This window comes from Dermacentor andersoni, chromosome 7 (assembly GCF_023375885.2).
Source record: "Dermacentor andersoni chromosome 7, qqDerAnde1_hic_scaffold, whole genome shotgun sequence".
NCBI classification, from domain to species: domain Eukaryota; kingdom Metazoa; phylum Arthropoda; class Arachnida; order Ixodida; family Ixodidae; genus Dermacentor; species Dermacentor andersoni.
This window is the reverse complement of record NC_092820.1, coordinates 178,357,387-178,385,104: the sequence shown is the minus strand read 5'-3', so window position 1 is coordinate 178,385,104 and position 27,718 is coordinate 178,357,387. Positions and strand designations below refer to the sequence as shown.

The following is a 27,718-nucleotide window of genomic DNA, read 5'->3' as shown; positions in this document are numbered from 1 at the left end:
GGTCATGCATCGTGGATGAGTAAAGATGTAATATGCGTGAATGGAAACATTTTATGAAGATTTTACTTTGAGAACGCGTTATTTGCGTAGCCATATCCACGTCTTAGACGAAGCCTCTTACAACACCAGCCAACACGAGCCTCGCAGACACATATACCGTCATTCCCATGACGGCACGGTGCCCCCTTAAAGGGAAGCTGAAACGGTTTTCAATTTCTATGAATTGCTGGGATTGGGAAGAACAGACCTAATAATTTACGGTTCCGTAATTTTTTTCTTCGTTTTATTAATATAAGGGGCGGAAATCGCTTTCTAAATCATCCCCGGGAACACGCCCCCATCGCTTCCCGGAGCGCCGGGTGAGGTGGTTGCCAGAGGAGAGAACCGGCGAGAGTGACGTCACTGGCGGGGACCGAGCTGCCGGACCGGCGTGCTGGCATGCTTCTTTCCGTCCTGCGCTTTACCGAACGACGCTATGAGAGATCTGCCGCCGCTCACGTTTGTTTTCTTTTGCGATTTTCGTAAACTGGTTCTTTCCTTCTGTGGTGCGTGAGTGCCTACAGCCAAGGGCGCCCAACATGCCCTCGTTCTGTGCAGCATTCGGCTGCGCGAACACAGGCGGGCGAGACGATGTGGTGTTTCACAGGTTCCCGAAGGACAAGAAGCTTGCAGCGCAGTGGGTCCGTGCGGTGAGGAGAGATAAGTTCGTGCCGATAAAATCAACTGTGCTGTGCTCTTCATCTTCCATCAATACGCAGCACATGCAGGTGCACCTAGTTTAATGAAAGCCTGATTAGGCCCACATTGATGCACTCGAGAAATGCGAACATTCGCAGCCATTAACGTCTGGTAATACAGTTTTAGCGTAGCCGGATAGCCTTACGACAAATGCGGAAACGCGTTGTTGCTAGCGTTGCTATACTCCGTTTCATACATCAGGTGCAACGCTGTGGAGGCTTGAGATACTTCTTGCAGTGGCTGCGTTCGCACTTAGAAAAAGTTCGGTGTTGCTTGACCCGATTTTTGAGAAAATTTTCCATATATAAGCTCAGTTCTGAATGAAAAAAAGAATTTACCCATAGAAACAATCCGTGTACTTATACGGCTGCTAACACGTTCTTTTAAATCAGTTTTCTTTTCGGTATTTTTTAATTGCAGCCCGTCGCGGCAGCTTCACGTGCATGCTCGCACGAGCAAACGCCGCTGGCACGCTGCGAAGCATAGACGGAAACGCACGCAGTAATAAATTTTGGTGACCGGACATATCGTGCGTAGCTTCCACAGCGTTGCACCTGAAGTATGAAATGGTGTATAGGCTTGCCTAGTGACATTCGACGTACGGTTGCAGTTATCGTGTTTACCACACGGCGGTGCTAAAACTGCCTAATATATTTATGTCAACACTAGCATGGAGCACGCATACCGATTCTTGATCGAGCCACAATCGCAAAGTCGTCGAACCATAGTATGAATATTACACATATAATACCTCTGGCCATCTCTGGATTTGTATGATAAGCAACTTCCATGACTGTACCCCGCAGCACTGCATGTGCGCGCTTTGAAACGCGGCACTTATGTTCGCGATCGTGTATCAACACTCAAAAAACCACGGGACTACTTTAGACAAGCAGCGGCAAGGTGCTTGACATCGCGGAATTGCACCCGTGTTTACAATCTAATGAGAAGTAGTGCTTCGGCATTCTTCCAGCAGCAAGTTCCCAGTGACACTTTAGCGCATTTTTTCTCCCGGCATTGGAACCTGCAGCTACATGAAAAACAAAAAAACAAAAAAAAACATACGTACCAGCTAAGATTTCCAACGCGCGAGAAGGTGCACACATCGCTCTCGCTGTTGGCACACTCAACATCGTCGTTGCCGCCGTTGCCGCCATCGTTTTCCGTATCGGCTGTCAGTTCGAACATGTACGGCGAAAATACAAGCTGTCCGAGACAGCGAGAACGTTCCATAATGCTTACAACTCAGCTATGAAGCCAGAACAGAACAGCGTGCTACGCTCTGAAACGGCGGCGCCGACCGGAGACTGCCGCGAAAGACGTCACAGCGGCCCCGACCAATCACGGGCAACAGCGGCGTTCGCGCGAAGCCCTGAGGCGCTGGTGCGCGTTTTCTTGGAAAAACAGCCGCTTGCTTTTGTTTCCGCCCTTTTTGAACCAGATATTCGTGTTCAGGGGACTCAAAACTGTAGAATGCCGAAGAGAACTCATTTTTTTCGAAAAGTGTTTCAGCTTCCCTTTAAGAAACTCCCATAGACGGTGGCGCCAGATTACCCTCTAGGTGTTATAGTGAGAAACTCTATGGTTACCATGAAACACCAACTCGCCCAATCCGCTGCCCTTCAGAAGACGCGCTTGGCAAGTACCGTTCCGTCTGTCACAGTGATTCATTTTCTACTAAAGCAGCACGGGAAAAGCTGTTTTAGCTTTATTATTACGCAAAAACATGCTTTGTTTAACTATGAAAACTTGTTATTGCGTGTACGATTATGTTACGTAAAAAGTATCAACAGGCCGCTAAAGTTGGAGGACAAATGACAAGGTTCGCGCTCGCTTTGAAACAGTTTGTCGTCTGTTCTTGCTTTTCTTCCCTTGGTCATGCATTGTAGGTGAGTGAAGATGTAATATGCGTGAATGGAAACATTTCATGAAGATTTTACTTGGAGAATGCGTTATTTGTGTAGCCATATCCACGTTTTAGACGAAGCTTCTTACAACACCAGCCAACACGAGCCTCGCAGACACATATACCGTCATTGCCATGACGGCACGGTGCCCCCTTAAGAAACTCCCATAGACGGTGGCGCCAGATATCCCTCTAGGTGTTATAGTGAAAAACTCTATGTGTACTACCTAGGTTAAACAATAAAAAAAGAAGAAAAAAACACGAACTCCCACAACCAAATTTTCTGGTCCCCTAGTGCGAACTGTGCTTTTGTACGTCCCCGTTTTTTTCTCATTTCCCTACTTTTCTTCCACCAATCCTCCAATCGCCTCTTACTAATCTCTATTGCAGACATGTTTACTTTTCCACTGCTTTTACTGAACCCAAGGGCTTCAAGGAGGCCAGTGGTGCTTATATCAGCCGCTGGGTAGACGTCTTCACATTCTGATAAAACATGCTCCATAGTTTCCCTAGCTTTACCGCAGCAAGCACATGCTTCTTCCTTCTTACATCTCGCTTTATGGGTGCGTGTTCTAAGGCATCCTGATCCCGCTCCGAGAAGTAATGATCTTCCCTTTGAGTTATCATAAATTCCTTCTTTCATGGGTTCGTTTTTCCCTCTTAAGTAGTTACTCATGGCAGGTTTCTTTTCCACTGCCGCCACCCATGAGATTATTTCAGCTTCTGTGACTTTCCGCTTGACATTCTTTGTTGCTGCGTTGCCCACCCTACAGGTCGCATACTTGCTGGTAAGCTGGCTAGTTCTTTTCCTCCACAGTGCATCAATGTTTTTCCTTACATATACCTCAACACTCTCCCAGACCATTTACTTTCTTCCATATTCCTCGGTCGTTCTTCATAGTCAATTTTACTGTGAGCTTCCCTCACTTCAAAACTAGTCCAGCCCATATCACCCTGCACAGCGTCATTTGTAGTCTTCCTGTGAGCGCCCAATGCGAGGCGACCCACTGACCTTTGGTTCCCATCGAGTCCTGATTGCACCCCTGATTTCAAGCAAACAACTGCATTTCCAAAAGTAAGTCCTAAAACAATTACACCTTTCCACATACCCCGGAGCACCTCGTACCTATTGTATCCCCATAGCACTCTGTGCTTCATTATGGCTGCATTTCTCTTCCCCTTTACTGTTAGTGCTTTTTCCTGTGTTTCCATATATCTATTGCCTTCGTTTATCTATATACCAAGGTATTTATATTCTCTTACCCGAGGTATTTCCTGGCTCTGATTGCCACTGTCTGTTCACTGTTTTCATTGAATACCTGAACACCTGATTTTCTAACACTAAATTTAAAACCTAAATTGTTGCCTTCCTGTCCACCAGATTAGCCAGATGTTGCAAATCACTTTGCTTGTTAGCTAGCAACCATATCACCTGCATAAAATAAACCTGGGAGCTGCCGCTCTACTACTGTACCCGCCTGTCTGTATGAGAGATTAAACCCGATATTACATTCTTCTAGCGCCCTCTCCATCCTTACCATGTACATCATAAACGGCAGTGGGGATATAGGGCTCCCCTGCCTCAGTCCCTTGTTGATATGAACTTTCTCCGCGCTCCTCATCCCTTCCCATTCAACGCAAACATTGTTTCGTAGGTAAAGCTCTCTCCAAAGCTGTAGAACAATTGTCGCCTAAGCCCTTCCCCTTCTAGAATATCCCACAAAATGTTGCGGTCTACGTTGTGATATGCTTCTGTAATGTCTGAAAAGGCCACATATAATGGTCTGCTTTCTACTTTTGATATTTCAATACACTGAGTAAGAACAAATAAGTTATCATCTATACGCCTACCTATTCTGAAGCCATTTTGAAGTTCTCCCGAAAAGCCATTATTCTCTGCCCATGCTTGAAGCTTTAATTTGATTGCCTGCATTGCTAGGCTGTATATTACTGATGTAATGGTCAATGGTCTATACGAGTGAATTCTATCTTTGTCCCCCTTACCTATATAAATTAAATTCATTCTACTTTGTCGCCAACTGTCTGCTATCCTTCTATATTTAAAGTTTTTTCCACTGTTTTCATCAGAGCTTCCTTACTTTTTGGTGCTAGTTCATTAATCAGCCTAATGGGAACCTCGTCTAGCCCTGTAACTGTGCGCTTAGGAATTTTCTGTTCGGTTTTCTTCCAGTTGAAATTTGTCAGCACCAGATCCTTTTCCACGTGGGTCTCTTTCATGCTCTTTTTTTCTTCAAATACTACAACTTCGTCATTGCCTTGGAAAGATCCGGCTGTTATTTTTTGGATGTAATTTATTGCAGCTTCACCTTCCAGTCTGTTTTCATCTTCGTCTAGGATATATTGCTGTATTGTTGTTGACTTCCTGCCTAATAATTTTATGTGGTTCCAAAATATTCTAGGTGCGGCCTTCTTTTTCTCACGTATTTCTGACAACCAACATTCACTTTCACCTTTTAATTTTGCTTGCACCAGTATTTGAACCATAGGCTTTTTCTCCCGATATATTTCCCATTTACTGGTTAGTTCATCCTGCGGCAACTACGCCTTCTTTGCCTGCCTGTGCTCTCGGGATGCTTTGTCTTTCGGTGATCGCTTCTCGTATCTTCCTGTTCCACCAGCTTTTTGGTTTCTTTTTCCTTTCCAACAAACCATGTTGCTTCTCTTTCCATATTTCTGTTGTTATTACACTTAGAAGCTCACTATATTCCCACTCTTTATTTGGCCATTTATCAAGTTCTTCCTCGACTCTAGTGACTACATTTATTTGTTCAGCGTTCAAATTTGGACTGGCCATATTGCACTCCTTGCTCTCTTTCCCAACTACATATCCCATTTTCAAAATGATGCGTTTATGGCCACTCTCTATGCTGCTATACCCTTCCTCATCCATGACCATTTCTCTCAACTTATCATGAATTCCTTCTCTCATCAGACAGTAATCAATGGTCGATTGCCGGTTTCTCACCGGCAATCGGATCACCGGATCTGCCCTTCACACTTCATGCCGATCTACTGCAGCGCCACCCGTCCCTGCAGCTTGGAGTCATTGCTGGCAAAAGGAAAAATAATGGTGAAACACAGGGCCTCCGGGATTGGCAGTTATGGTTGTCGCTGATTGCTTGCTGTGGTTTTTCCTGCCGCGTTCGCAAATTCTTTATGTGCACGGCTAGCGCTGGGTTTGCAAGTGTGTGTGTCTTTTCTTCATTGAAACCTGGCGACCGCCTTTCTGGATGATGGAACATGAAAGGAATTCCACGCAACCCACCAGGCACAGTGCAGGTGCTCCTTCCGGGCTTATTGTCGTGTGTTTCAAAATACTAAAAATAATATATGCGTGCTTACCGAACGGAACGAGCAGACGAGTGTTTGTCTTCTGCAACCGAAACACTGAGCAGGCAATCAGGAACAGTGCATGATCCATGGTTGGAAACGTGCAAGCTTAGACGCTGTTATTGATGTATCTTAACAGTTTATTTTGTGTGAATTATTAAGTTCAATTGTTTTGAGTGTTTCGGTTTATAAATGCAGAAAGTTTTGCATATTTTGCGTTTAAATTTCGCGCGCTAGGCCCGCCGGTCGATCTTAGGGCCCTGCTGGTGGAGTCATCGTAGAAGTGTCCGGTTCTCCCATCGTTTTTCTGTATGCATGACACACTGCCGCATTCCTGTACACCATAACTAAACCACTGGCCTAAACAAAGCCGGTGCGAGGGCCCACGTGATGCCAGTGGGCCAATAGCAACGCGGCATTGGCCTCGGCAAGGACGCACGACAAAGAGGCATTCTTCAAAGCATGTTGCCACTTTACGCAGTTTCGGGAGTCTTACACTAACCCACTTGCTATGTGGTTGAATATGCACGGCAGTGCTGCCAGATAAAGATGCCTTTGCCAAGTAATTCACAACTGTTATAAAGCGATGCTTTGCTTACCTCCCAGTGGTTTAGCATGTCATCTTTCTCGTTGACCAGATATTCTCAGCAGTGAAAAAAAAATTGTGTCCGATGGCAGGTCTTGCACCCAAGTCCCTCAGTGCAGCTATGCATGCATAGAAAAAAAAAAAAGAACACTAACAAGCTGTATGAATGAAAACTCTCAGAGCACAAACGTACATGACTGACAAGTCCTCATTAAGGCTTTGCAACTGTTGCATACCTACCCTTGTGCTGTTATAAGTGACTGTTCGTGAAGACAGCATAAGTTCTGTTCTCATGTCATCATTATAACCTATTCTATGTCCACTGCAGGATGCCTCTACACCTTATGCCTGAAAATTTCCTAGTTTCATCACAATCATCCAATTGCCCACGACTGTGTGTGCTTCTCTTGGCACGAATTCTGTTACGTTTAACTGCAGGTTGTTAGTTTTATGCATTTTACATTACTTGCCCAACTGAACTTCCGATAATCTCAACTACAATATCAGCTACTCACTTTTCTAATCCATGTTACCATCTTCGCACCTACAGGATGATTCAGAATAATAATAATAAAAAGAAATTGACTAAAAAAAAGTATAGAGATCGCTATGCATAAGGGATCGACATTGATCTAGTTAGTGTTCCATTTGGAAGGGGAAACAGTGCGTAGGACGAGGACAAGGAAACAATTACAACACATGTGCCGACTAACAACATTGTCTTTATTGCAACGAGGCAATATGTACTCTCTATGCAGTTCTCCAAGATGTGTGCATTCATTACGGTCCAAATTTATTTTTTGAAGTACCAAATTTACATTGTGTGCAACTCAAATGGAAAATCAGAAAAACGAGAATAATGTTTTCAAAGACTTCTTTTCATGATATGCAAGTGCCATCTGTCAAATTCAATGTACTGCAGGGATGTTATGAAAATTTGGACTTCTCAATGTCAACCACAAGCGTGTGGAGGTAGGCACAAATTCAGATTGATTTCATGCTGTTCCTAAACACGTCTTGGGTGGCAGGCTGCATAGGTGCCCCTACACGCCTAATCTCGGCATGCTGCAACATACGAACTTTTTCCAAATTTCCGATAAAACGCATGAACTGCAGTACCAAGTCAACAAAAAAAAAATTTCTACAGTGGTCATCACAAAAGACGATTTAACAAAAAATTTTATTGCCAGATTACTCCCATTTGTCACAGATAGGTGGTGCCACTGTACAAACAGACATTTGCCATCTATTGGTGGAAAATGTAACTATTTTGGCAGAAAAGCCCCATGTTTTCCTGAGATACCACATCGTGCTACTCTCTCCGCTTATTGGACATTTTACTTCTGTTAATTTTGTATCACCCAGCATTAAATGCATGTTATTTCTGAACAAAAGTGACTTTAAACCAGTGCTTGTGTTGGCTGTTTCTTCACCCAGTAAAGAAAACCCAGGCACTATGATCAAAGAAGACACTGGGAGCATTTATTGCACCAAGCTTTTTTGTGCTGCTAGAACAGTGATGCTGGAATGGCCATATAGTGGTACAGATAGTGCATGTGAAGTGGGGGCTATGCAGGCTGCTATGCAGGCTAGTATGATGTGCAGGCTGGAAGCGTACGGTACATGCAATTTGCCAGGCAACCATTTGGAGCAAGAAGACTCTACGACAAAGTCCCTTCTCAGGTGTGCCATCATTTGTTTTGTTGGAAATGCCCTGGCAAGTTTCTTTTCATGACGCCACATGGAGTGTCACTCCAACTATGCTTTGAGGAATTCGATGATGTCCTCTTTGGAGCATGCGAGGTGTGCTTTCCTTGCATCCAGGGAATGTACACGCTCTTCACTTTGGCTTGAGCTTCTTCCCGAACTTGAAGAAAACAAAAGAAAAACAGAGGGAACAAGACGACATGGTCATGGCTCACAAATAACTTTGACAAGTGAAATGAGCATGATAGGAAGAGGCTTTAGTTCAGTGTCAACTCCCATAACTCTACTCAGATACAGCTAAATCTCAATATAATGAAGTCGGTAAAATCAAAACTTTCCTTCGTTACATCAAAATTTTTTTAAATATTGAAATACGGCCTTTTATGCCAATAAACACAGTCGCCGACAGATTTTTCTTACTTGCAAGGAGCTGTAACATTTTACGAATTACCAGGCAATCGGAAACAAACTTCAGTGACAAAAAGGGTTGCAGTTTCATTCAAAAAAGCGAAGCAACAACAGCAATAGCAAAGTATGACAACACTGCACGAAGTAAGGTGCGTAGTTTTGTCGGCCATAAAAAGTGCTGCAAACATTCGCTTATTATTTAAATTCTCAAGCATCGTATCATGTGCACACAAGTAAACATGAACAGATCTCACTAGCTGTAGTAACACTTGTGTGATATTGAAGAGCAGAAACACAAGAGAGCGAATACTTCTACTCATCTATTCAACTGAGCTCCGAAACCTGAGATTATTAGACCTCCAGGACTAGGTGTGTGCAAAGACAGCACACAGCTGAGGGTGCTTGATCGTGTTGCCACACTCCCCTCACCCACCTCCCACTGCGTGCGCGTTGAGCCACCATCTTTGTTGGCACACTCTCGCACACTTTCCCTCATGCCCACAGCACACATTAGTATCTTATCACACTTGGACTTTATACAGAACATAATGGCAAGAGGGTCTTGCATTTGGTAATGGTGTTCGCAAGTGACCGCATGTAATCTAACTCTTCGACCACCTGCGCTCATGGCAGTTTCCATTTATTGCCTCGGCCTTACTTGGCCTTATAACTGTGTGTAAACACACTTCGTTATATTTGGGGTCAAAATACATGGTGTTCTATGAACAAGAATTTTTTTTAAATTAAGTACTTTGTTATATTGACATTTTCATTATACTGAAGTTCATTATACTAAGGTACATGTAAAACGCAGAAATTCTCAAATTATCCGAGTACTTAACTGATCTGAATGAAATTTGTTGCATTCTAGAGAAAAAGCTGAACTCTACGGGATGTTGAAAGCACAATTTTGATTTAGGTTATTATAGCTTTAGTTCGATAGGAATTACATGGACATGCTGCATATGCATATGCATATGCTGCAATTTGCTGCTGATGCTGCAAATTACATGCTGCATATTTGCAGCATCACCATTGGCGTTGGCACTGTCATGCTGCAGTATTGATGATGCATGCATGGAGGATTAGAAGGCCTCCAGAGACATGAAGTGGTAGCCAGGATATTCCTGGCTACCGCTGCAGGCATGAGCATTGTGTGCATAGCACACCGTGGTTGGTGCATACACTGGTTCGAGCAGAACGTACAGTGAGTGTCAATTTACGCAATCCTTTCTTTGGATGCTGAAAAATGCTGACAATTTTCCTTCAGTCTCATCTTGTCCACCATCGAGGCGTAACGCTTGCAACGGCAAACCATGTCCATCGCTTTCAATGTTTCCTGCTTCATTTGCTAGCAAAATGAAAAAAAAAAAAATTGCTCTACAGAAATTGCCAAAAATAATTAAGTTATCAAAAAGATTGATCTACAAAGTTAACAAATCCTTTATACTGCACCAGAAACACATCGCCCATGGCTTTCCTGCCATTTCTCTCAATCACTCCTCAAATTCTATCTTGCTGCTAGCTTCCCTGCCCTTGAATGATGTCCATCCCATATCACCCTGTACCCATTGATTTGGTGTATTTCTGCATGCTCCCAAAGCAAGCCTACCCACCCCATGTTGCTTAATTTGCAACCTTGCTCGAACCACTGATTTCATGCACAGGACTGCATTGCCAAAAGCCAGACTGGGAACCATCACCACTTTCCAAATCCCTCTCCCCACTTCGTACGTACTGTAATTCCACAGTGCCCTATTTTTCATCCCAGCTGTATTCCTGCTACTTTTATCATTACATAGTTTTTCATGCTCCGTTATGTACTCAGCCCCATTGTTTATCCACATGCCAAGATATTTGTAGTTATCCATTACCTCCAGCATAACCTGCTGTATCCTATGCTCGCCACCCTGATTATCACTGAAAATAATGACTGCAAACTTTTCGTTACGAAGCCTCAAACTTAATCTATCTCCCTTTTTACCGCAGCTGTCCATCAATCCCTGCAAATCCTCCTTGTTGTCAGCCATAAGTACAATGTCATCTACATACATCAGTCCTAGTAATGACTGTCCACTCCATTCTCCTTGCTTGAAGAAAGAAAGGTCGAAGCCAAGTCCGCTCCTGTCTAACTTGGTCTCTAATCATTGCAGGTACAACGGGAAAAACAAAGGTGACAGAGAGAGACTTAGACTTACAGAGACTTAGATGGGCTAGTTGGTTGTTGGCTAGATGAAACATGGTTATAACAGTGCGTTTTTGAGGATGGGACACAGAAAGAACGCACGGAGGACAGTCGGCGATTGTCTTCTGTGCATTCTTTCTGTGTCCCATCCTCAAAAACGTGCCGTTATAGCCATCCTGCTAGTAACAGCGCAAAATGTAGACAAGGGACGAGACAAGAAGACACCACAAGCGCTGCCCTTGTCCCTTGTCTACATTTTGCGCTGTTACTAGCAGGATGGAAAACCAACAAGCCCAAGCTGCTATTCTAGCGAGTTATAGCCATGTTCCATCTTTCCATCACATCTCAGTTTAGACTCAGCATTGCAAAAGAAACAATCGCAAACCGTGACAATCAAAACAAGCATGAGCGAGAGCTGACGCGAGCAGATGACAGTGCGAAACAAGTGGTCTGGCTGATACCAGACGCGAGTATGAATCAAGCAGTGGGGCAGGTTTACACAACACCAGTTTCCTGTGCGCACCTGGCTGAAGGGGCTGCTGTCATAGGGCCCCGATCACTGCTTGCTATTATAGGTGTTCTGTGGCTCGCTTGCCGCCGCGGCAAGCAACGAAAAAGCACCCTTCCCTAAGCCCCCATTGTATATCTATAGGCTCACATAACCTTCTTTCCCATTTTATAAGCACCTTGTTACTTCTATAGATATCTATTAAAAAATTTGTTACTCCATCCAAACGCAGCGGAAGCAGAACCTGATAATTGCCAGCACCGCAGACGAGGACTACGCACTGAAGCTCAGTTCCATCAATGGCATCGAACTTGGGGCAGCCACATACGAGATGACGCCGTACATCAAACCGCATAGAGTTTCTCACTACATTACCTAGAGGGAAATCTGGCGTTGCTGCGCTGTGGTATGCATGGGAATGCCGGTATATTGTGGATTCGGATTGGCATCGTTCTCGTAGAGACAGGACACCTTGAAGACGCGCTTGGCAAGTACCGTTCCGTCTGTCACAATGATTCATTTTCTACTAGAACAGCACGTGAAAAGCTGTTTTAGCTTTATTATTATGCGAAAACATGTTTTGTTTAACTATGAGAACTTGTTATTGTGTACGACTACATGTTACGTAAAAAGTATCAGCGGGCCGCTAAAGTTGGAGGACAGACGACAAGGTTCGTGCTCGCTTTGAAACAGTCGGTCGTCTGTTCTTGCTTTTCTTCGCTTGGTCATGCATCGTGGGTGAGTAAAAATGTAATATGCGTGAATGGAAACATTTTATGAAGATTTTTCTTTGAGAACGCGTTATTTGCGTAGCCATATCCACGTTTTAGATGAAGCCTCTTACAACACCAGCCAACACGAGCCTCGCAGACACATATACCGTCATTCCCATGACGGCACGGTGCCCCCTTAAGAAACTCCCATAGACGGTGGCGCCAGATTACCCTCTAGGTGTTATAGTGAGAAACTCTATGTCAAACCGCTCCCAGGAACAGTACGTGGAGTCGTGCACGGTATCACTGCGTGTACGACGGAGAAACGACTTGCAGAACTACTGGCAGCCAACAACTGTGGCATCCTGCATGCGAGGATGCTCGGCAAATCCACCTCAGCAGTTATCACCTTCGAAAGTCCGCACATCCCTTTCTATGTGAAGGTGGCCGGCTCGTACACACGTTGCCGCTGTTGGAAACTCAGTGCTGACGCCCGTTGTTGCAAATGGGTCGCAAGCCCCAAGGGTAGCGTTGGCCTGGCGGCCTGGGTACAACTGGAAGCATCCGAAGGTCCCGGCAAAGCATGAGTCGACTGGTAACAGAACAACTTGTTTATTCTAACATCGCAAAAGAGCGGGCGGTCAGGTCGACCGAAGTGGAGAGACGGGAGAGCACGTAACTCAACGGAAGATATCGGAGCCTCTGTCCTGGCGTCCGGGGGCAGCTGCTCTTATACTCTCGGCATCGCGGGCAAGAAGGAAGGTCACGGGATGAGACCACGTGACGGCGGAGCACGGACGAGCTGAGAGACATGTTGAGACGAGTGTAGTGACTCAACCGCCGAGCAGGCGCCGATCAGACCTCCTCGCTTCACACTTGGGGAGCTCCTCTCCCCGGCTGCCGCGCTTTGACAAGCGTGGGCACACACACACACACGCACACACGAAGACACGTGGCACTGAAACACGCCTGGACGCGCTTGGCGGGGAGGCTTTGCGGCAGCTCCGAACGGGCCAAAATGTCCGCCGCTTTGAACGAAGCCCCGGCGTCCGTTGCATCCGCGCCGGCTATACCGCGCGTTGTAGGCGAAACGTAACACCGCCCATAACGCAGATCGGTACAGTATTGCAAGGCCTGCGGAGAAATTGGCCACCAGCAGGACGTATGCCCCAACCGAGGCAAACATATCTGCAACCGGTGCGGGGTGTAGAACCCACAAGCAGACCATGATTGCCAGTTGCAGTGCAAACTATGCGGACTACCTCACGAGACAGCAAGCAAGGAGTGCGAGAAAAGGCTCAAGCCAAGACCCCCACCCCTGTATGTGAGGGAGAGAAGTAAATCAAGAGGCCGACAACCATCTATAACAAGGGAGACAAGTTCAAGCTCTTTGGAATATGGAACAAGTAAGCCACAGTAAGAACAGCAGAAGATCAGCTGGGCGGAGGTGATAGCCAGTTCCAAGTCGACAGCAGACCCATTTCCCTTACTGCCGACACGAGCGAAATATGAGATACGAGGAAGCCATCTCCTCCCTTAGAAGGCAAAACGCCGACCTGATGAAGCGGAATGAAGTGCTCATGAAGTGTATAGAAGAGCAAGAAGGACGTCAGGTGGAACGGGACAGAGGAGCTCAGGCCAGGGAACAAGCCCTGGAGAGGAAGCTCCAACATCTCATTGACCAATTGCAAAAACAGCAGAAACCGACCACAACACCAACGCCGCCGAGGGAACATACTCCCCCGATAGAGGACCTAGAATCGGGAATAGAGTACAAGATGAACAAGGCCCGAACCGAAGACAAGGCCGAACTGAGAAATGAGTTCCCAGCCGAACTAGCTCAGGCCGTTGACACCATAAGCAAATCTGTGGCAGCCATCGTCCAAGTAACCGTACAAACGCTCCGCCAGGAGATCACCCAGATGGGCAACGAGCTCATCCAATGCATCTCCATCCTAGAAAAGGACAAAGAGCAGGCAAGGAAAAAGCCAAAATACCCCACCAGAGAAGCCCAGACGAACGAGACTCTGGGAAGGCAAGATGGCGAATAAGATAGCAAAGAAGAAAGAAGCAACCGAAACCCTCAAAATTTGGCAGTGGAATTGCTGAGGAATAAATCGGAAACGGCAAAATTTACTTCACCTATGCACCCTACACCAACCTGCCGTCATTGCATTACAGGAAACAGAAACAAATAATATTACGATGCGCGGCTACAAAATGCACATTGCCCAAGGAAGGACCCGGACCGCCGTCCTCATCAAGAAGCATTACACGATGCAGCAGCACCAAATCAACCACAGATTCGAACACACTGTGATTGAGCTGGTTCCTCCCAAGAAAACCCTGCAGAGCCTCTACATCCTGAATGTATACAGTCCTCCGCGCAACACACTAAAGGACTCGGACAAGTTTCTGAGCGAAGTGAAGAAAGTCACCAATGGTCAAAAGCTTCTCGTGGTGGGCGACTTTAACGCTCCACATGTGGCTTGGGGCTACCGATCAACCAACAAGAAGGGTATGGACGTGCACAACGCGGCACAACACCACCAGCTGACGTTGTGGACCGGTCCTCTAATACCAACTAGAATCGGCAACAGTGTCTCCAGAGACACCAGCCCAGACCCGACTTTCTCCACTGGCTTAAGGCAAGTCGAGTGGTCGAGACTGGACGGGACTCTGGGCAGCGACCATCATATCATCCAGACCGAAATCATGCACCACAAAACCCCTGTGAGATTAGGTCAGGCCAAAATTACGGACTGGCCTGCTTTCCGGAAAGATGAGCACCCCAAAAGCCCAGAGGACATCGAGGAGTAGACCAAGAACGTGATGGACTTGGTTACCAAGTACACAAAGACCATCCAACTCACTGCGGACAATCCCGAAGTCGACCCACACCTACTTCACCTCTGGGAGGCCAGGCGAGGACTTTTGAAGAGATGGAAGAAGCAGAAGAGAAACCGCAAACTCAAGATCCGCATTGCCGCAGTCTCGCGGCAGGCGGAGGAGTATGCTGAAAAACTCGGACGTCAGAACTGGAATCAAGTGTGCGACCAGTTACAGGGAACCCTCAGCAAACGAAAGACCTGGGCCATTCTAAAGACCCTTCTGGCGAAGACGGAATCAAAAACTGTCACAGGGCAACACATACAAAGACTTATACACAACTTCCAGGGAACCGAAGAAGTGCTCGAAGCCATCACCGGGAAATACATCGGAGACGAGCAACAACGGAAGACGCAGCCAGTCATTCACCCGGAGTACGAGGGGGAACCCAATCCGGATTTAGACCAACCTTTCACCAAGTCGGAGATTGTGGCAGCCTTAAGAAATCTCACAAGAAACACGATGCTCGGCAGGGATAAAATTAACAACAAGACCCTCCGTAACCTGGACGACGGGGCGACGGAGAGTTTACTAAAGTATATATATGAAAGCTGGGAGACCGGCAGTAAACTGGCTTCCTGGAAGCACGCGGACATAACGATGATCCCGAAACCCGGCAAGCCCATCAACCTACAGAACCTGCATCTCATCTCTCTCACGTCATGCGCGGGAAAACTATTCGAGCACATGGTCCACAATTGTCTCTCGCCCTACCTGGAAGAAGGTGGGCACCTGCCGAACATTATGTTCGGTTTCCGGACTAACTTCTCCACCCAGGACATTCTACTTCAGCTTAAAGAAAAATTCATCGATGGCCTCAGCACATGCCACAAGAGTGCCATCCTGGCACTCGACGTGAAGGGAGCCTTCGACAACATCTCAGACGAAGCAGTACTAAACAGCCTACAACATACCAACTGCGGACATACAACTACGTCCGGGACTTCCTGACGGGTAGAATGGCGACCATAGGCCTGGGGAACCTCAGGACCGAGAAGTTCCAAATACCGCAGAAAGGAAACCCCCAGGGGTCGGTGATCTCCCCGTTGCTGTTCAATATAGCGATGAGGGGATTGCTGAACCTCTTGGAGAACATCAGGGGTATCCGTCAGGCAATGTATGCAGATGACCTGACCATGTGGACGTGCACAGCATCGGTGGACGAACAACAAGACGCCCTGCAGGAAGCCATCGACAGGACCGAGTATTTTCTACACCGCTGCGGTCTTTCATGCACGCTGGAAAAGTCGGAGCTCCTGATCCTCAAAAAGAGGACAAGAGGGTGGCCTCCGCAGGAGACACCTGACCCAATGTTGACACTACATGGAGCCAACATACCCAAGGTGGACACACTCTGTATTCTGGGCCTCACTTTCCAGAAGGACGGTGCCGGTCTCGCCGCCATTAAAAAACTGCAAGCAACAGTTACCCAAGTCGCGCACTTGGTGCGAAGAGTGACAAACAAAAAGCACGGCCCGAAAGAGCAGGACACAATCAGATTAATACAAGCCCTGATAATCAGCAGAGTCACTTACGGGACCCCGTACCTGGGTCTCAAGAACAGCGAGAGAGACAAATTGAACACCCTAATACAAAAGACCTACAAGCTGGCACTGGGGCTTCCACCGACGACGTCGACGGAGAAGCTTGGGAGGAACTTGGGAGGAACTAGTAGAGGCCCACAAGACGAGCCAGATAGAGTGACTCAAGCCCACACGCACGGGTAGGGACACGCTAATAAGACTGGGCTACCCAGTCGCATATGAGTCCACAAAACAGCGAGTTCCTCTACCCCTGAGGGAGAAGATCACGGTGGCCAGCATCCCGAGAAACATGCACCCTGAATACTACAGAGAAAGGAGGCGAGCGAGAGTGAAAGCTCTATGTAAGACCTACGAAGGACCAAAACAAGGAGAAGTCCGATACACCGACGCGGCAAAGTACAAGAACAGAGCCGCCCACGCCATCAGCGTGATCAACGGCCAAGGACAAGAGGTAGCAGCGGCCTCGCTAAGCATTCCAGGCATCGACTGCGTGGAAGAAACGGCGATAGCCCTGACAGCCACTACGGGCCAGCGAGAGGAAGATCAAATCACAATCATCACGGACTCACAAACAGCATGTAGCAATTACCAAAAGGGCCGCATTTCCAAACAAGCCCTGAGCATCCTCGAAAAACGAGACAATTTTCCAGAACTGTACATTGTCTGGGCCCCGGGACACGAGTCCCCGGCGGGTAATGTAGTGGCTAATGCCGCTGCCCGAGATCACATTCTCCAGGCTATTCCACCAGGTTCACGAGCACCGGTAGACCAACAAGATAGCGTCCCGAAAAGATACGCCGATATCGTGAGCCACTACAGACTGGGTAGGAGGATCTATCCACCCTCGCATCCCAAGCTGACAAGAGAAGAGGTGGTGATCTTCTGAAAACTACAGACCGGCACATTCCCGCACAGCACCCTGCTACACGCCATGTATCCTACGAGCTATACTCACAAATGCGCCTTTTGCTCTACGCCCAATACCCTCTACCACATGGTATGGGAATGTCAACAAAACCCATCGACACCGCCCATCACCGGACCAACCGTCGAGCAGTGGGAGGCCCGGCTGACAAGCTCGAGCCCTGAAGACCAGCATCGCCTGGTGAGCAGGGCCAAGCTATTGGCTCAGGCCCACGGCATCCTGGACTAGGGACGCCGCCCACCTCAGACGATTTTACCGTCGGCTCATTTCTACTAATAAAGTTTATTCCTCCTTCTCCATCTTCCACATCTAGTGTGCCTAGTATGTCCCAAAAATCCTCTTAAATTACACTGCATCAGTACGGCAAGTTGGGCCTGTTGGCTGGGATTCATAGTAAGGTTCGTTACAGCCCAACACAAGACACGGACAAAAAAAGGTATTATCGTCATTTTATACCTTCTTTTGCACGTGTCTCGTGTTGCACTGTAACAAACCTTACTATGAATCCTGGATTACACTGCCATAGGCTCCCTTGATATCCAGAAATGCCAGCCGTAGGAACCCGTGTTCCTTTTCTGCTATTTCAATACACTGAGTCAATGATAATAGATTGTCTTCTAACCTCCTTTGTTTCTGGAACCCATCTTGTAGTTCCCCCAGCACCTCCTCACACTCCACCCATTCCTGCAGTCTGTCTTTTATAATCTGCGTCACCACGCTGAAAAACACTGACGTCACTGTTATGGGACAGCAGTTGCTTATGTCGGCTTTGTCCTTTTCCTTATATCTCATGCTCATCCTGCTTAGTCTCCACCCATTGGGGGCTTTAGTGTCTGTTATTGTTTTGTTATCATTCTGGGCCCAATGTCTTTATTAACATAATTGGAATGCCATCAAGACCTGTTGACAAGCTGCTAGGAATCCTCTTCTCTGCCTTCTCCGACTCGCTTTGTTGTAGCACAAGACGGGCTCTCTGGCGACAATGGCTACGAGAGTAGTGTGTCATCTGTTCGCCGACGACGCCATCGATACCATAGCACACCTGCCAACCCTCCCAATTCGCCCGGGAGACTTCCGATTTTTTACTGATCTTTCCGATTGTACAATTGCTGTCTTATATCCCCCGAAAAGTGGTCTCTGTTCACACAATAATGGTTTTTGCGAAACCGGCACCGCAGAATCTACAGCCACATCGTAATCGTCAGCATCACCAACAATGGCCGCACTAGCACCATCGGTATCATCGCCTGGGCAGCCGACTACGGTGCCTAGTAAGCCGACCAAAGCCAGAGCCAGTGTAGCTAATGCATCTCAGGCATGCCTTCCTGCATGGTGCATCTTGTTCCTGCTCCTCGTGTGTATGATTAGTGTTGGCTAGGCCGTCTTCATGCGGTGCACCGTGTAAAGTTAGAATCTTCGTGTGCTTGATGCCATGGCGCTATCAAAGCGCAAGAAAAGGTATTTGCAGAAGTTTTTGCGATCTTATACTTCTGAATTTCCGTGCTTTTTGACATCAAGAAAGAACATTTTGCATTTTGTACAATGTGTGGATGCGACATCAGCGTGTCTCACTGTGTCAAAGGCGACTTGAAACTGCACATTTCCACAGCGAAGCATCAAGGCTATGTTCGCACCACTGAGCAGAAAGGCAACATAGTGAGCTTTCTCCAGAACAAGTGTGATGACAGTCATACGTATGGAGTGCCTGTCTACGGGATTCCTCATCAGGCACAACCTACCCCTTAGTGTCGGCGACTAGGTTGGGCCTCTTCTATGGAAAATATTTCCAAAATACGACGAGGCGAAGCGCAATGGATGGATGTGGACGCAACTTTGAAACGCAACTCTGAAGAATGCGGAGGTGGCCAACCTGAAATTTATTTCACAGGCATCGCTCTCGAGTCTTCGTTTCTTTATTCAGAGTTTCCCTCAGCTGCTGCCCCGAGATTCCAATGAATCTGCTGAAGACGCTTTAGATGCTCTCGAAGCTGAGTTTGCCACACTACAGGCGTACAGTCTTCCAGAGGATATTCTGAATGAAGAAAGATGGGACATGCAGAGGTCTATGGTTGGAAAAAATGAAAAACACTGATGGAAAACATGTTTCACTGAGTCGCTAAGGTGATGCTGGATTTACTCATGATACTGCATAGCAACACAGAGTCAGAGAGGATTTTTAGCACGGCACGAAAAACTAGGACTGAGTTCCGCTCATCAACCTACCCTCCAACACCTGCTGCTAGTGAAGGGCCATCAGTCTGGACCATGTTTTCAGCAAAGCTACTCCGACAAATTTTTGAAGTGAGCAAAGTCTGCTACTGCAAGGTCCTGCAAAGATTCTCATCGAACACTGCCTGAAAGTTTGAACGAACCCCCCCCCCCCCCCCCCTTCCCCCGGTCCCATAGGAAGTTGAAACAGTGAATGCACCTTCCCCCGTTGACGCAAATAAAGTCTCCCGATTTTCGATCTCGCCAGGTATGCCATAGATAGAAACAAAGCGCTGCATGAACGGAGCCCTGTCTGTGGCTGCTGCTGTGAATTGTGCCCATGTGTCTCCCATGCACTGCTTCTCACGATCTCCCGATTAGCGAGTCGCACCACACTTTGCTCCGTTTGTAACATGCCACATATTGTCCGTGCCAGTCAATATATAGCGAAATGAAAACATGTATAGAGCTATGCTCGAATTTTGCATTACGAAATATCATCATCGTAGGTGAATTTTCTTTACTCTGCGTGTAAGTGTGAGATGTTGCATGTCTCTTCCTTCGTCTGCTGACAGATTGGTGCTGTTTAAATTCTTCATTCTTAATGGGAGTCATGTCTTATGAAGATGACGACATCGTTGCCACTGATCATAAACATGGTGTGCACCCTTCTGTTGTGATGTCACCGCATTCAAAGACAAAGAGAATGAGGTACTGGGTGTCGCCTCCGCGTCCTTCTATTCAGGGTTCATCTTGTCTACAGAATCGGAAATGGTGCACTGTCTCCAAAAGCCTTTCCATTGGACAGCGATTAAGAAACTTAGATGGGCTAGTTGGTAGCTGGCTATAACAGTGCGTTTTTGAGAATGGGACACAGAAAGAATGCACAGAGGACAGTCAGCGAATGTCTTCTGTGCATTCTTTCTGCACCCAATCCTCCAAAATGTGCCATTGTAACCATGTTCCATCTCTTCATCAGGACATCTCAGTTTAGACTCAGCATTGCGAAAGAAAACAATCGCAAACCATGACAACCAAAACAAGCGTGAGCGAGAGCTGACACGAGCAGATAGTGCGAAACGAGTGGTCTGGCATATACCAGATGCAAGTACGAATCGAGCAGTGGGGCAGGTTTGCACAACCCCAGTTTCCTGCACCCACCTGACTGAAAGGATTACCTTGTCACTGTATTGTCCCTCCTGCATGGGACAACACTTTGGCCTGCAGTATGAATAAATGAAAGGAACAAATAAAAAAGCTAGAGCTCTCTGATGTCAGTACAATACATTACCCACGAAACGGGTGCTGTGATCTTGACACCTTACGCCAGCCACAATAAGCCCTAAACTCGAAGAAAACTTTGAATCCATTGGGGCTTATCTTGTCCCCAAACAGTAATCGTTGTCTATCTTACATGCGTTTCCTTTCTTTAATGCTGTGCACCTGGCACTTTGAGCATTCTTGACAGGAAAGTAGCAAGTGCAGTGTTTTCAAGAAAGGAAACGCAAGCAAAACAGATGACGATTACTGTTCAGGGGACCAGATACAGCCCAAAAGGCGTAATCGTTTTTTAGAGTGTACTTTTGGGAAAAGCACTTGAAATGGGGGTCAGCATGCACCTTGGTCGAGGAGGAGCTGTGGCGCAAGGCGTCGATCTCGTCCTTCTGCTGAGTCAGTTTCTCGTTCATGCTGGCCAGATGCTCACTCATTGTGCTCAGCTGGTCCTCGTAACTGCGCACCGTTGAACGCATCTCATCCTGCAGGCACAGGGAGTTGGTTATCAGCAAATGCATCAAGAGATGCAAGGAGGTTTTTGTGAAGGCTAAAGTAGCTGCACATTGCCTGAAAAACCTAACCTGTAGCTATTCCATCAACCACATATATGCCACCTGGTGAACTTTAAAATTTGTGAAAACTCCGCAGAGACAGCATCGACCAGGGGGGCCGGGGGCATGCATTTTTAACTTTTATGGTCTGAATTTTATTACTTAAGTGAGAAATTTATATTTTATGTATCGGAATGAAGCAAGAATTATCAGTGTAGTTTCAGGAATTGATCAATGTCTTTTCTTGTGAACTGCCAACACATCAAGGCATTGGAGGCAGCCTATGTTTCTTTGAATTTTTATTTCACAATAATAACAGTGTAAAGAATAGTCACATAATATGTGAAGGCCATTTTTGTGCCAGCCAAGCAATGCGATAACCCTTAGTGTGCATACACAAAGGATACGTACAGGCCAGAGGCTTCAGCATGATGGGATGCATGGACATTTGGAAAATATTAGGAATAACCATACTTATCAGGGCAGCCAGATGGCCAAGTTATGTAAGTATCAATAACATGCGTTGGTGAGCCAGCTGGTACATGACTTGGAAAGGAAACAGCACTAAGAATGGCACTAAACAGAAAGACAAGACGGAGCTCTGCTTTGTGCCTTTCTGTTTATTCCCATTCTTAGCGCTGTTTACTTTTGAAGCTATGCAGGTATAGTTGCTGATGGTCAAATGTTTAAGATTAAATTTGTTGTAAAGTGCTATGACTCCTGCAGGAATCATACATTGGACCAGAAGGTGTTCAAGGCCAACTGCAACCAAATTTCACTCTGGCTAAATTTATTATAAATGAGTAGTACATACCACTAAAGCAATCTTTACAATGCAACAGGGCTGGTGATTGCATAGTTTTGTTCTTAGCAGACTTTGTATGGCACCTAAGCAGAGGATGCATGCACCTGGTGTTGTCACTATGACGCAAGTCCCAGCACATCCCTTCCGAGATTTTTCAGCATGTTACGGGCACTCTGGCTGGCTCACGTCGCCACGCTTGGAGAATCACGGAGACTAATCAGAGCACGCCACGCATTAGCCCAACCATTGCGGCACCTATCTGCTGACTGCAGTATCTACGCTACAAAGCAGCGTGGCCTTGAGATTGCAGGGTGTGCAATCTCGGAGGTCATGCCAAGGAGCCACGCGTTAGGTCCCGTTACTTTGGGCTAGCAGTAATGGCAGTGCTTTCTACAGTTTCACCATCAAAAACAGCTATATTTGCTAGCTTTTCGTGACCCTCCCATTCATATTCCTAACGTCAAAATTTTCAATGGAGGCTCCTCTATATCTACTGTTATACTATATGGGTTACATAATGAGGCAGGCACTGACAAGACCTGTTTATTGCCATCACACAAAACCAACAACAAACGACTGCAGACTTGTGTGACTTTGTGGAATCACAACCCAATTTCCGGAAAAGCTGTCTTTTTTGAGCTGTTGCAATAAAAATTTCAGTTGCCTTTAAATAAATCACACACTTTAAAGTGACCCTGAAAAGATTTTGACGATTTTCTACAAAAGTAGAGTCGTTAGAGTAGGTCCTGTTGCATCTGGGTCGCAAGCCCCAAGGGTAGCGTTGGCCCGGCGGCCTGGGGCACAGCTGGAAGCATCCGAAGGTCCTGGCAAAGGATGAGTCGACTGCTAACAGAACAACTTGTTTATTATAGCATCGCAAAAGAGCGGCGGGACAGGTCGACCGAAGTGGAGAGACGGGAGAGCACGTTACTCGACGGAAGAATTCGAAGCCTCTCTCGGCGTTCGGGGGCAGCTGCTTTTATACTCTCCGAGTCGAAGGCAAGAAGGAACGGCTCGGGATGAGGCGCACGGACACGTTGAGACGAGAAGTGACGCATCCACCGGGCCGGCGCCGGTCAGACCTTCTCGCTTCACAGTTGGGGAGCTCCTCTCCCCGGCTGCCGCGCTGTGACAAGCGTGGGCACCAATATGTACACACACACACACACACACGAAGACACGTGGCATTGAAACATGCCTGGATGCGCTTGGCAGGAAGCGTTGCGGCAGCGCTGAACGAGCCAAAATGTCCGCCGCTTTGAACGAAGCCCCAGCGTCCGTTGCATCCGCGCCGGCTATACCGCGTGTCGGAGGCGAAACGTAACAGTCCTTCTGATCATTAATTGACGCATTGAAGTGCTCCGTGTAAAGCGTGCAATTTATTATAAGGTTTTAAAAATGCACATCGCTGCCGATCACAGCACACTGCGCGGTGGAACTTTAAGGGGGGAAGCGGGGATCAGATCGCGATTTTCGCGAAAAAAAAACGATTTTTGAAAAGTACGCTTTTCAGAATCTACAGCATCATTTCTATCTTGTACTGACATATTTCACCGAAAAACAAACTCTAAGCACTTAAAATAAATATATTTGTCGGTGCATGCGTCCACAAATCCGCCCGAAATCGCGAAAAAGCCGCGAAGTTCAACGCGCGACTGCTCGGCTTTCCCGCCACGGAGCGCCGCCATTTTGGTATCGTTGGAAAGCCCGACTCTTTGACTCTTTGTCCCAGCCCTTCCCTTCCTTCCCTGCCAGCCAGCAAGCGCACAAAAAAAGAAAAACAGGAGAGTGGCAGCACGGAGCAGCCAATGGCTGCCGCGCCCCGATTGGCTCTGCGCCGCGGCTCGTTGTAAGGCGCCTCCTCATTGGTCGACGCCGCGCCATAATGGCGGCCGAGGCAAGGAGCGCAAGGAGCGTCTGCTTTTGTCCGCTGCTGGGAAGCCTTTCTGGACTTTCCTTCTCTTGTGTTTCGAGGACGTCGGCCACGTGCAATGGATCCGCGCACGTTCGAAAAGAAGTACCGGACGAAGCATGCCTACGGGAAACGGAAACGCAAGCCCGTCACAGCAAGGAAGAAGCGGCGATTGTCAGCAGGTGGTTCGGCCGAGCCGAGCGTCCGTTCAGAATCGGCGGAGTACGCGCCCAACGTGCTGTGCGATCTCTCGCCCAACGTGCTGCGGGATCTTGCGCCGAGTCGAGCACCAGCCAGCGATAGTGAGACGAACCATGATCTTTTGCCGTCGAAGCGCGGGCGCAGTGTTACTTCACCGGTGACGATCGACATGCCAGTGAGTCTCGCCGTACGCGAGCGTCCCGTCGCAAGTTCGTCCAGCACAGATTACGGAGTGAGCTTGCAGCGGTCATCGCCGCCCGACTGCAGAGCATCGGAGACGCGCTTCCGCGGTGTGTCGTTCAACGCCGAGATGTCTCCGCAGCCAACAACCGCCAGTGAAGGCAGTCCCATGCCATCGACGAGTTCCGGCGCTTCGACGGAGCTGCAACGCGGGCGCACGCTCGCTGCCGCGGATGCGCCGGCGGCCGACCTTGCCGCTCATCGCAGTGTTGACTGTTCGCCCAGTGAACGTCGCACTATTCAAGCTCACCTGGAAACACGATTTGTGTCCGCGGAAACTGCAGAACTGCAAGCGTCGAGAGTTCGCGAATCGCATCGCGCGGTTTCAGCAACGGAGCGCAAGTTCGGGCTGACTGGCTCACAGGAAAATGCCATTCCCGCACCTCCAGAAGAGGAGTTTATGCTTGTTCAAGTTGCTGCTTTGAACTCGCTGATTGGTTCCCCGCTTTGCCCAACTTGTCAGCAGCCCGGCCTAGCAGTGCACCGCGAGACTGAACTGGGACTAGCTGTGAAGATGGTACTTTCATGCATTTCCTGTGGTAGTACCCTACAGTCTGAGTGGTCCTCACAAAGGAAGAGCGGCTCTAGAGCTTTCGAGGTCAACATCAGAGCTATGCAAGCAATAAAGAGCATTGGGAAAGGACCAACTGCTCTTAATGACTTCTGGGCCACCATGAATGTCTCGCATCGTGGGTTACACCACAAAACATATGATGGGCACCTCAAAAAGACTTTCAAGCCTGCCGCAGCGGCAGCTGCACACAACATCTTCACAGATGCTGTAGAGGCAGTGAAAAAGGTGTACACTGAAATGGAGACAACATTTTCAAAGAACATTACAGTAGTGTATGATGGCACATGGTTGACACGCGGCCACAGCTCCCATACCGGCGTAGGCTGTATAATTGATTTCCATACAGGGCTTGTGTTGGACTGCATAGTTCTGTCCAACTTCTGCCTTGGGTGCAGCCGACAGCCAGCAGAAAGTGACCCCAACTATGCTGAATGGAAGCAGCAACACCAGTGCCAGAAAAACACTGATGTGAATTCTGGAAGAATGGAGGTTGAGGCTGCACTACAGCTCTTCAGGCGCTCCTTGAGCAGAAATGATCTACGTTACACAAACATAGTTTGTGACGGGGACAGCCGCATGTTTCGCACTCTATGTGATGAAGAAGTTTATGGTTTTGTGCAGCTATCTAAAGAGGACTGCATAAATCATGTTAAAAAACGAATGGGGGCTGCACTTCGCTCTTTGGTGGCCAAGGCAAAGAAAGGAGAGCCACTAGGTGGAAAGGGGGGCCTGACACAGCAGCTCATCAAAAAACTGACAAACTACTATGGCCTTGCTCTGCGGAACCACTCGGAAGTCGAGGAAATGCAAAGGGCAGCAATGGCAACGTACTACCACATCACATCAACAGATGATGAGCCCCATCATGAGCTGTGTCCCCCTGGCCCCCTTAGCTGGTGCAACCACCGGTCAGCTGAGGCAGAAGGGCAGCCAGCACCAGCTCACAAGTACAAGCTTTCAGCTAAAGTTGCTGAAGCACTCCTGCCTGTGTACCAGCGCCTCTCAGACCCTCAGTTGCTGGCCCGGTGCAGAGGAGGCAAAACTCAAAACGCGGCTGAGAGTCTCCATTCAGTGATATGGTCACTAGTATCAAAAGACCAGCATGCCTCACTGTTTGCTGTGGAAACAGCAGTGCACGAGGCAATTTCAAAGTACAACTCGGGCAGTCTGAAAGCTTATTCAGACCTGTGCACAACATTGGGCCTGCGCCCTGGTGCCCTCTCTCTTCAGCGGGCTGTCGAGAAAGACTCCCAGCGAATGAAGAAGGCACACAAAGTCCATCTCCTGAAAGGACAGAGGGCTAAGAAGTCACCTGCTGCCAAGGACACCAAATTCTACAATGCAGGAGCATTCTAGACAGTGTGTGCCAGTATGGAACTTTGAGGCTTGTTTTCTCAAAAGTTTGTTTTGAGCTTATCACCTTGCTCGTGGAAAGCATAGCACGGCAATGGGAGCACGGATTTTAATCCTGTTTGTTTTGCTGCAATTGGTGAAGTGTGCCTTATGTCAAGACAGTCTCAGATTTACCATTTAGGCTCACCATTTTTTTATTACACAATAATTGGAGCATGATACATTCTAAACATAAAGAGAAGGTGCATACTATATCGTTTAGAAGAAGAGCAGAGAAATTTAAAAAGAAATTAAGAGAATCTTGACTTAGACTATACTTCTTAGTAACTATTAAAAACATTTACAGACCCATAACCCATTTTGCTGTCACGCTAGGCTTTCCACGAGCAAGCAACATGTGAGCAATATATAAATAATGATAAAATAAAAACTACTGAAGATATGATTGTGAAACTTTGCAGCTGTCTGTTTGATGCTATTTCGAACCTGTATGCCAAATTTCATCACTCTAAGATAAAAAATGAAAAAGTTAGTTCCGATCCCCTCATCCCCCCTTAAGCCGCCCCTGCCCATATGACGTCAGTGGGGCGAGCTATCCGATTGGCTGACCAGGGCACGTGATCGATAATTTTTCCAAATTTATGGTAAACAAATGATGTTCGTAATAGTTGGAATGGTTAGTTAATTTGTTTTTATAAAAAGAAAGTAACATAAAGAGAATGCACAAGAACAATTTTTCAGTACACTTAAGCACTTCCGGCACACAGCAAGTGTCTGCTTGTGTTACAACGTGCTCCGTCTTTGACGAGAGCTCCACCGTCAGTGTCGGTCTGTCTTTTCGCGAGCGCTATAATTCAACTTTGTTGCATTGTGGACTGCAAACGTAGCAACTGGCAATATGTCGAGCTGCGACATCGCGTCCCTCTGCAAGCCAGTAGACGAGCGGACTGGCTGCAGCGCATTGGACTGCCGCTATCCGATCGGCACCAGGATTTGCACGATTGCGGCCATCACTTTACACCGGAAGATTACTAACGCAATAGCGTTTCGCAAGTCCAGTATTAGGGTAAACGCAAGCTTAAGGGGACAGGGCCTGGCTGTGTCCCCTTGCGGGTCATTTCATGGGATGAACAGAAGCG

General features: G+C 47.4%; 1 protein-coding gene across 12 annotated transcripts in view; it reads right to left on the bottom strand.

The window, feature by feature from the left end:
- Positions 1-7,742: 7,742 nt before the first annotated feature.
- LOC126533186 (protein phosphatase 1 regulatory subunit 21-like) overlaps positions 7,743-27,718 on the bottom strand; it is a 250,792-nt gene continuing 230,816 nt past the window's right edge. For 11 of the 12 annotated variants that reach the window (XM_055071640.2, XM_055071641.2, XM_050180455.3 and 8 more), the window contains 2 exons: positions 21,288-21,425; positions 7,743-8,448 (listed from right to left, as the gene is read on the bottom strand). In XM_055071640.2, coding sequence (XP_054927615.2) covers positions 8,422-8,448; positions 21,288-21,425 — 165 coding nt within the window. In that variant the 3' untranslated portion in view covers positions 7,743-8,421. The remainder of the gene's footprint in view (positions 8,449-21,287; positions 21,426-27,718) is intronic. The other variant, XM_055071642.2, reaches the window with a different exon arrangement.